Source organism: Contarinia nasturtii, unplaced genomic scaffold (genome assembly GCF_009176525.2).
Source record: "Contarinia nasturtii isolate CC-2019 unplaced genomic scaffold, AAFC_CNas_1.1 Cnas_scaffold_5082, whole genome shotgun sequence".
In the NCBI taxonomy this organism is placed as follows: domain Eukaryota; kingdom Metazoa; phylum Arthropoda; class Insecta; order Diptera; family Cecidomyiidae; genus Contarinia; species Contarinia nasturtii.
Genome location: NW_022202360.1, coordinates 1 through 11,035, shown reverse-complemented (window position 1 = coordinate 11,035; position 11,035 = coordinate 1). Strand labels below are relative to the sequence as shown.

At 35.9% G+C, this 11,035-nt stretch overlaps 2 protein-coding genes across 2 annotated transcripts; both read right to left on the bottom strand.

Annotated features, from left to right (window-relative positions):
* Positions 1-12: 12 nt before the first annotated feature.
* On the bottom strand, positions 13-2,766 carry LOC116351272 (fatty acid synthase-like; the record flags this gene model as incomplete). The annotated part of the gene is made up of 8 exons (XM_031783353.1): positions 2,569-2,766; positions 2,053-2,375; positions 1,947-1,973; positions 1,551-1,886; positions 1,365-1,486; positions 389-1,288; positions 120-299; positions 13-55 (listed from the first exon to the last, which is right to left on the bottom strand). Coding segments are annotated over exons 1-8 (2,129 nt in total), but the record flags the coding sequence as incomplete, so codon positions are not given.
* A 2,011-nt stretch (positions 2,767-4,777) lies between these two features.
* Positions 4,778-11,032, bottom strand: LOC116351271 (fatty acid synthase-like; the record flags this gene model as incomplete). The annotated part of the gene is made up of 10 exons (XM_031783352.1): positions 4,778-5,693; positions 5,751-6,169; positions 6,230-6,494; positions 6,559-6,949; positions 7,012-7,633; positions 7,699-7,968; positions 8,030-9,673; positions 9,735-9,899; positions 9,964-10,193; positions 10,578-11,032. Coding segments are annotated over 10 exons (5,082 nt in total), but the record flags the coding sequence as incomplete, so codon positions are not given.
* Positions 11,033-11,035: the final 3 nt, after the last annotated feature.

Below are 11,035 nucleotides of genomic sequence, written 5' to 3'. Positions count from 1 at the left end.
TTTGCAACAAACTTTGTAACGTCTTCCTTTGGTCCAGATAATGTTGCCGAATTACCTTCAATTATGGAAAGATTAAATTGAAAAGATGCTTTTAAATAAACAGAAAATCAACCAATTACAGCTGTTGTGACAAGCAACTTCAATGCCTTCCGGTAGCATGTCTTTGACTTCTTCGTAGCTCAGTCCAACAGCAGCCATCGATCCGCAAATAACTTTTGTTTCGAAACTGACGACACCGCGTGCCATCGCCGCCAGAATCATTTGTTCAGCAGTTATGGTACCATCAGCATAGGCACATCCTGCCAAATAAATAAATAAAAAAAAATGTAACGATAGAACGTGCAATTCGTCCACACTTCCGTTGTAATTTCACATGCAATGTACGAACCGAGTTCGCCTACAGAGTGTCCGATGCAGTAATCGAATGGTATCTGCAGTGCTCTCAGTATGTTTACAATTGCAATTTGAATTGAAGCAATTCCAACAAATGAGTTTATGATGTTATCAAATGTAGTGTTATCAGTGGAAGTGACGATTGATATTAAATCCAAACCGAATGGTTTCAATATTTCGTGACATTGGTAAATGGTTTCACGAAACAAGTCAATTTGCATCATTGATGTGGCCATTCCAGTCCATTGTGATCCCATACCAGAAAACATCCATACAATTGGCCGTTTAGTTGCATCAAAACGGTCGATCATACGGCTCTTACACATAGCTGTATTATTATTGTTGGCGTCATTCTTTTCCAAAATGCTATATCCACGATATAGAAATCCAGCCTGTTCATACTTTTGAATGTTATGTAAAAGCGATATGAATTCAGCATCGAGTGGCTTTGTCTCAAGATTATCAAAGAGTTTTTCCACTCCTTCTTTAGTACGCGCTGCCCATAATACTAATCGTGAACATGAATCACTTGGTATGCCACAATTTACCTTTTCTTTTTCAAATCCTCCAAAAAGTACATGAGCATTTGCACCACCAAAACCAAACGAATTTGTTGCCACTAAATTGCCCGGAAGTGGTGTTGGTTCCGAGCATACTTTCAAGCGACCTTCGACAAGGGCAGGAATATTTTTCTTTGGATTAACAAAATTCAAATTTGGAGGCACTATTCCAGATTCCAGAGCTAAAATAACTTTTGATATGGAGCAAAGTCCCGAGGTAGCTTCACTGTGACCCATATTTGATTTAACAGAACCAATCAGCAATGGCTCTTTGCGGTTTTTACAAAAGACTTTATCAATAGTTCCACATTCTTCAGGATCACCCACCTTCGTTCCTTTATAAATGGAAATAAAACAATATATCTCATTCGTAATTGCTCAAATAGATAAATATCAAATCACAATATTCACCAGTTCCATGGGCTTCTACATACGACACCGTAAACGGATCAAGGTTGAGGTTTTTATAAAAATTGGTGATCAACTCGTATTGCATTTCACCCGACGGATAAAGAATACCTTCGTTCTTAAAACTTTGTTTGTAAGTAAAAAGATAATTAGTGAAGGATCAAGTTTTTATGAACGCTTTTCGCTTACCCATCACAATTGGTGTCGGAATAGATGACTTTCGCATAAATACGTTTTGCATTACCAGCTTTTGTCAAAAATATTGAACAAATTGCTTCCGAACGTACATAACCAACTCCGTCTTCGTCAAATGGTCGACAAGAGCCATCTTTTGAAATCACACCCAAACGATAGAAACTGATCGTGGTGTACGGATGTAATAAAAGATTACTACCACAAACCAACGCATTATCACATTGACCAGTTCGCATTGCAGTGAAAGCTTGATCAAGTGCATACATTGAACTGCTGCATGCGGTATCGACGGTGAATGAAGGTCCTTTTAAATTTAAGCAATAAGATAACCTGAAAATGAAATTTTATATGCAACTACATTTTTGAATAAATGCAAAACATCAATTATACCTATTGGCAACCATAGCTCGAGAACAACTGAATTTAATGAAAAACAAAAGTGTTATTACACATATAAGGACGAGAATACACATTTATGTTCTGTTCGCGTACTTACCCGGCCAAACCAGTGCCACCATCTTTACTTGATATTGTCTCATAGACAATGCTTTTTTCTGCTTCTGAAAAGCAAACTCCAACAAAAACACCAGTTTTTGTATCGCGTAATGCTTGCGGATGAATACCAGCATCAAGTATTGCTTCGTATGCAGTTTCAATTAATTTACGAGCTTGTGGATCTATATGCTGGGCTTGCTTACTATGAATGCCGAAGAAAGCGGCGTCAAATTTATTAATGTTTTTCAAGACACCTTTTCGTTTCGGCACTTCTTGGCTCACATCATGATTCCAACGCATTTCCTCATCAGTTATCATATCAATCTAAATTGAATAGCACGTTAAAGAATATTGTTATTCATTGTTCACCACTTGTCTTGAGTGAATTTATTTTGTTTTAACTTTACAATATCAAAATTATTTTTCATTTAACGCGTTACTCTTTTTGATGATTGTAATAAAACTTCCGATATAACAATTTGGTGTTTTTAAGGTTGTATTTGAATCAAAAACGAACCTTGTTATACAAATGATTGCGAAACTCTTCAACATTCTCACAATTGGGATAACGTCCTGAAATACCACTGATAACAATTTCCTCTTCTGGACAAGAGGCAAATACGCGAGAAGATGCGATGCTGTTTGGCACATAGTTTTTTTCAGTTAAAACTTGTCCACTTTTCGATGTTGCCGATAAATCCATTTTCGACGACATATTTTCTTGCACTTATTAATTATTTCAACTTGGTGATTTTGCACTCTCTGATTGACAAAAAAAATGACTGCAATGATCACTAGAACTGTTAGACTTGAACGAGAAATTATTTCAGTAGCAAAATCCTGATACGATACTAGTTCGATATGGACTAGCTGCCTTTCACGAATAACATTGGTCTATTTATACCGAAATAAACAGCAAGCGATACATCAATATTCTATGGATATTACAAAACAGTTGAACTTATGTAAAAATTGCAAAAGTTCATTTTTATTTCATTTTGTTCATAAACAGCAATATCGTAAAATATTACAGTGTCAAAGACTAATTGATAATAATGACGTGTTTCGATTTGAATTATTTCGAATTGTTCGAATTGACGATTATTTCAATTAATTTATCATTTCTTTGTCAAGGTTCAGCTTATAAGCGAATTTATATTCAAATTATAAATGCAATTCCGTTAAGGAAATCAGTAGAAAAAAAATATGAACACAGATATCGATATTGTATTTTATAGCTTGAAAACTATTCGGTAAAACCACAAAAGAGTGGAACGGGTTAAACATACCCGCAAATGAGAGATATGCCGGTTAACTTATTTAAAAATAAGTGGCTCACGTGGGTGTAAGTTTCGATTTTTGAAATAAGTGGTATTTGGACCGATTTTACAAGTATTTGAATCAAGACTTGATTTGAATCCATATTCTGTGCATAGATAGTTTCTCGATATTTTACTATGAGCATACCAATCGTTGATGGAAAATATAACACTATTTTAATGAGCTTGTACCTAGGGGGAGACACGGGCTTTAGTATTGCTAATTTTTCTTAGTTTTTTTAGTAAATTGCATATAACGTGTACATTGACAGGACCTAATAACTCCTAATTTTTCTTATTTAGTTTTTTTAGTTTTCTAGTTTGTGTCTACCCCCTGGGCTTGTACACATTATATTCATTTCTCTATACTAATTTAATGAAACTATTTAAACATTCGATGTCAAATGGACAAATTAACTTAAACTACGCGATAAGAATAATTATTCCAACGTCTGAAAATTATTTTGAATATAAAATCGTTACTTTAAATTCAATTGGAAGAATTTAAAATTTGTTGATATGCCTAGTTCAGTATTTTATACAAAAGTGTGACATTCATATCCAGATATTAATGTCCGAAAAAAGAAAAATATTTGTTGTGTCAAAAAAAAAAAACGTTTTTCTTGGTCCACATTTTAAACTACACATCTGACATTATATTGAGATAATTTCAGTGAACTAAATGAGCTCAGAGAGCTAACGTCAGGCACTGAAATGGAGTGAAAGCAATAGAAGTGATTGTTTTGGTTATAAAAATACTTACATTTACAATTAATATAAGAATCACTTAAGTAAAATTCTATTGTTTTTACTTCATTTCAGCGCCCGACGTTAGCTCCCTGAGCTGATTCATCTGGCTGAAAATCTCTCAATATAATGTCTGGTATTCCTATTCTTTTTCTCATATGTTAGGTATAATGTATTACTCATAATAGTTATATTCAAGCTATAACTATTGAATAATTTATTAATGGCAAATAAACTCTTCCATTTTGTAGTTACTTTCGTATTTCTCTTGAATTTCTAGATTCATTCCCGAAAATATTAAGATAGACGTTATTACGAAATTGTAACTAAAGAAGCGAATTTTACATTTAAAAATTCAAAAATTTATTTAACTACATAATTATCGTCCAGATTATCATTATTAATATTAACAAAAATGGTCATACACTGATTTGAACTCAGTGCTTGGAACTGGTTTGTTTCGAATCGAACTTTCGATTAGTTTTGGAATAGGAAAGAAACAGCAAGTACAAAATTGTATTTTCAAAAAATGCGGTCCAATTACTTACACGCTTTTTGTTTATTTTTCAAAGAGAATTTTTATTTTAAATTTTTATTAAAACAGAGCAAAAACTAGACTTATTTTAAATCAAAACATTTTATTTGTCAATATCCCATTATAATCCATTATTTGTCAAATGTTCTTCCAATAACCTAGTAATAACTAGTAATAATTAAAAAAATTGAATTGTATCAAAGTAACATTTAACTTCTGTTTTACCAATCTTAATCATAAATGTCAACCAAAAATAGTTTCACTGGAACAATTCCAAAATTTAACTAACTGCTCAACTGCTTAAAATCGAAATGATTATGAAAGTTTAAGATTAGGATAAAATACACATTTCACAATTGATTGCATTATTTTTACAAATTCCAGGATCTAATCAAGTACATTCTCATGAGAACGTGCACATCAACGATGCAGACATATATCATTAATGATTTCATACAGCTGCACATTATCCAAAATTGTTAAATGGTTGCCTTCGATCGTATTGATGAAAATCTGGCCGTTTGTGTACTGTGTGAGTAGATAATCATTCTCAATGTCAACAACTAATTTGACTGTTGGACGAATCAATGTGATATTGGATTTGATTTTTTCACCGACGTATTCCTCATTTTCACTAAATATCATTCGAATGCGATTCACTAAACCATATCCTATATTCTTCAGATATTCATTAGAATATTTGTGTTCTTTCAGCAGGCCCAGGAACTTATCCATTCTACCATCAAATGTTTTCTCTTTGTGCATAATCTTTTGAATTTCATCTAAACTGATTTCAGGTAGAATTTCGTACACCAATTGTACCTGCAGAAATTTTTCAACATTTTCATGGTCTTGATTCATATTTGGAATCCGCGCTTTAACGAATCGTTTGAATAGTGACACCGAACCATCTGCGACGATTACATCACCAGTTAATCCACTTTGTTCAAGTATTTTTGCTAATGACAGTGCAACTAATCCACCAAACGAATGACCGATAAGGATGAATCTCTTCTTGCCATTGAATAAATTCAGCACATCCTTTATTAAGAGAAATGTCAATTAAATCAAAATCAATTTGAATATCTTCTTACTCACCTTTGAAATCAACGCAATCAGATTTGAAAATGATTCCTCTTTGCAGTGTGCATGTAATTGGAGTGCATAAATAGGGACTTTGATGTTCTTGCACATTGACTGTAGTATTGGACTGATAACACATTCAATCCCAGGAATAAATAGCGCCAAAGCATCACTCTGTATTGCTTCCATTTCATTCAATGGCAATATGACTTTATCGGCTGTCTTTTCATTTCCTAAGCTGCTTAACAACATATTTCTTTGTACCTGGGCTTTATTACTCGAACTGTTTTTAATGAGGTCGCCTTTTTTACCCAAATTTGTGAGCTCTTGAAGCTTGGAAAATGTTAGACTTCGTAAATCTTGTGCAGTTAAATTAAATTCGAATTCACGTTCCATCACTTGTTTGATTTCAACTGCCATTAAACTGTCCATACCTTTGAAATGAATAATTTTAAAATTGTAGACTTAGATTGAATTAATCAACAGCATCTTACCGAGCTCAGCCAATGTCGAATTCTTTGATACGGATTTAACATCACGAATTCCCATAATGTGAAGTATACTTTGAATCAAGTTCATCTTGCTGACAGCATGCTTCTGAGCCACGACCATGCTTGAAACAACAGGTTCCTTCGATGATAAGAGATCATCCATCACAGTCAGACAGGATGCAATGCGCTGTTGTACAGTTCCGGCAATTTCAAGATCGATTTTCTCCTCGGCCATTTGAGCAACGAGACCAACTTCACCAACAGCTCCCTGAAATTTCAGATGCATTCATTCATTTGGTATTCATGATTTTTAAACATTTGCCTTTAATTACCCATTGAATCGCCTTTCCAGGTAAATGGTCTCTAACACGTTTCTCGATAATTCGTTCCATGATCGAATTGGCCATACCATAATTCGATTGGCCCGCATTCCCGCGACCGCACAACGCACTCGAAAATAAAACAAAGTATTGTAGTTGTTGACACAAAACTCGTGATAATTCATCCAGATATCGTGTGGCAAACACCTTTGGACCGAACGACTCAAAGAATGTGTCGCAACTTTGATTTTCCAAAATGCTATCGCGCAAAAGCACCGCCAAATTGAAAATGCCACCAACGGCACCGTGTGCGAGTGATTCAACAATGAGACTTTTACATCCTTGATGTGTCGTTATATCAGCTGTGTTAATTATGACTTTACAACCGTATGACTCCCATGTCCTGAAATAGATCAAGCAATTTCATTAGATTCGTATTCAATTTTGTTGTATAATGTGACATACTTAATTCGATATGCTTGATATCCATTCTTTACACCTGTACGAGAGCTGAGCACTAGTTTCTTGCAACCTCTTAAGATTAACCAATCGGCCAGCTCCAAACCGAAACCGCCCAAACCACCAGCGATGATATAAACCATTTGAGGATCACAGTATGCTCTTGAAAAGATTCTCATCGGACTTGACAATTGCGACCTTTCATCTTCACGAATTTGAATCAAAACTTTGCCCACGTGTTTACCTGTGCTGAGATAACGGAATGCCTTTTCAACTTCATCCACTTTGAACACGGTCGAATGAAGCGGTTGAATTAAGCCACTCTCCACATCTTTTTCAATCATTTTGAATAAAATGTCGCATTCTTTTGGTAAATGGATCAAATTATCGGCAAAAACTGCACGGAATTGGATTTCTTTGGCAAATGTTTCCATGTCCAATTTGCTATTGTTCATAATATCAAATTTGCCAATTTCCAAAAACACTCCTCCCCTGCCCAAACAACGAACCGATGCTGCCAGTTTGTCCTCAGCCAATGAATTCAACACATAATCAACTCCCTTGCCCTTTGTACGAATCATTATCATCTGCTCAAATGAACAATCGCGGGAATTGCCAATATTCTCTTCTGCAAGATTTGTGTAATATAAGCGTTTCTCAATCCGACTTTAAAAGAAAATATCAATTTATTACCTTTAATCTGTGGATACTGATCCATAATGAATTTCTTCTTTTGCTCTGTTGAACAAGTCGTGTACACCTCCATTCCATATGCTAACGCGATTCGAATTGCCGCCAAACCGACCCCACCACTGCCGGCATGAATGAGAATCGACTTTCCACCTGAGATCGGTTTGTAGAAGAAGAATGCATAGTAAATCGTTACATATACTACTGGAATTGTGGCTGCATCTCGCAATGACATCGATGCTGGAACTTTCCAAACTAGACATTTTGGTGATTCTGCAAAATAAATTATAAACATTATATTTTCATAACATAGAAACGTAAATAAAGTTCGTACCAATTTGTGTAGATAGAGATCCGGGAACAGCCATACCCATTACCCTCTCGCCAACAGAATTAATTCCTGAGTATTCGAACCCGATTACGCATTGTTGATCCAATCTATTATAGGTGAACGACTCCAACGGTATACGTCCAGTTGCCATCATTACATCACGGAAATTGATGGCTGAATATTGAATATTCACGAGATTTTTTGATATGTTTGCATCGATCCAGCCAGTCATCCATTCAAAGGACGATAGGTCGCCGATTCGTTTCAAATTGGCATAATAGTGTCCACTCCGTTCTTTTTCTTCGACGTCTTTTTTGAGTGTAAGATGTCGATATGCACCCCATTGACCATTGCGATACACATTGACTGCCAAGTCTAGTTTCATTTGATTGCTGTAAAATGGGCTGTTGAGATCGAATTTTGGTGCTGATTTGTCATCTATCAACACACATCGAACCATATTTCCTCCTGGTTCGCGTCGAATGCAATTAATCAATCCGAGAATTCCCGAATCTTCACTCTTTTGCTCCACCGCAATGGTGAGCCCATTTTTAATGGCTTCTTTGAGCGGTTGAAGCCATTTGAATGCCACATCCTTTGAATCGATGTTAACAACGGTTTTGCTGGCTTCCGGTCTAGTGCGCTGAAGCAATATGAGAGTCTCGTCTGGAATTCTGGTGAGTGAGATCACATTGAAGCCTTCGGGTCGTTTAATTTCGTTCCATCGAATGGCGCTTTCTTCGCGCAAAAGTAAGAACCCATTATCGGCCATACTAGTTTGTGCCTGTGCAATTATCTCATTGTTATTGAGCCATTTTGACCCGATAATTAATTGACAATTGGTTTCGTCCTTAAGTTCTCTGTCTTCCACTTTAACATGATCAATTTCAAGTTTGTCTTTACGCAATAGCGTCAAATCGGCCATCACCAAAGGAATGTTAACGATTGTTTCGTCGAATGCTTGGATAAGTGTCTTTCGTTCCGGTTCATTTGCATCGACTTCAACAATTTTGATTTTATATTGCATCAAATTTTCCAAAATGATTTGCATTGCGATTGAGGCCGCTTCATTGGGTGAGTATTGAATTTTGTCATTATTGAACGGGATGAATTCGTATGACTCCAAAACTTCAGTGCCCGGAGCTTTTCGACGACTGACTGAACTACAAACCAGACCTTCAATTTCGATTCCACCACATGTAACAATGCCAAGCTCCTTGCACATTCTCACCTCCATTACTGGATTTTCGGGATCCAATTGTTCAACGGCTTGCAAATGCTTTTGGGTGTTGATGCGAATCTTTCGGATGCTCGTCGGTAAATAAAGCGATCGTGAGTCGATTGCAAGAATACTGACTTGCAGCATGCAGTCCATGAAGGCTGGCCAATTATTATTCCACTTAATCTTGCCGACAGCTCCATCGCCTCGAATTTCGGTTACAGATTTGAACAGGCCGTCATAATGGTAACCACGCAAACGAAGCTCTTTGTAAAAATCTTTGCTATCCATAACAGTCGAATGATCGGGCTTTATCCATTGCGAGAGATCCTTTATTGGTTCACCATTTTGAGTGGCCTTTACATTGCCACTTATGACTGCTGTCCTATTTTCACTCACTTCAAAGCTTCCCAAAACATTATGTACCACTGTAATAATGAAAGAAATGACTTTGAGAAACATGAAAAAAAAAAATTAAATCCTACCCACCTATATGCAATTTGACATGTTGATTCGGCACAAGCGACGTTGCTCGAAGGAATTTAACATTCTCAAATTCAATATCTGACCAATCAAATGACTGGCCTGTCGTTATTGACACTATGCTTTCTCTAACAAAGGAAAGATATGTTGTTGCGGGTAGTAGGCATCGTCCTAAAATCAAATATCATGTCATTGCAACAGAATAGTAATTCACTTCCAGCGATATGGTATCTACCATCAATTATGTGTCCAGCAATATATGCATTCTCTTCGTCTTCCAAATTAAATAATAATCTTCTTTCACAGGGAACCTGCGTAGATTTTTCATTGTATTCACCGCCTTGCCAATCTTGAATGTGATCCCAAAGTATCATTGGCGATATCATTTGTGTTCCACGCGAAACAGGATAGCTTATGGCTGGATACATATGCTCCAAATGCATTGAAACACCACTCATAAAAAGCCTATGTTAATTACAACAACAATAATATGTATTTTGAATGTGACATTTTGATATCAGATTAATCTAATAGTAGACATCGGGCAATTGCTACGAAAATGGTTGAAACACACTTTCTAGCTTATATTTCCACTATCATCGTATATGTTCGCATTTACGGTTGTAAATATTCTTCAAAACATTTATGTCTATCCTAGTTGACTCGACGATTGTGTGTTTTCTATTTCATGTATAATATAGCGTAAAAATACATCTATCAAATAAATTCAAAAACACTTACACTAGGGGCGTTACCATCTAACTTTTAAGTAGAGGTAGGTATTTCATGCGTTAATGTGTTAATATTACAAATAAGTAAAATAGTATCGCATAAAAAAGCGGCACTTACTTTCCTAGCGAAGATAAAAAGAATTGGTAATTATCCTTATTTGCTCGATGTGTCAGTGGTACATGAACTCCATTGGGCAAACATTTCTTGATAATGGCCTGAAGTAGACCATGTGGTGCAATTTCGATGGTAATGGCGTTTTCCGGCAAATTCTTGGCCGCCTCTTCGAATAGTACTGGCTTCAATAAATTATTGGTATGATATTCGGCTGAGCTGAATTGAGTTTTCTCTTGATCCCACTCACTTTTGGGGACACTCGAACTAATCCATTTATCTGAACGTCGTTTTGGTGCCGAAATAATTGTTTTAAGTTGAGCCAACAATTTTGGTCCCATTTCGGCAATATACTTTGAATGATATGGAATGTTTGAACAAGCTACTTCTCTGGCGAATACACCATCTGCTGTTAGTTTTGCAACAAACTTTGTAACGTCTTCCTTTGGTCCAGATAATGTTGC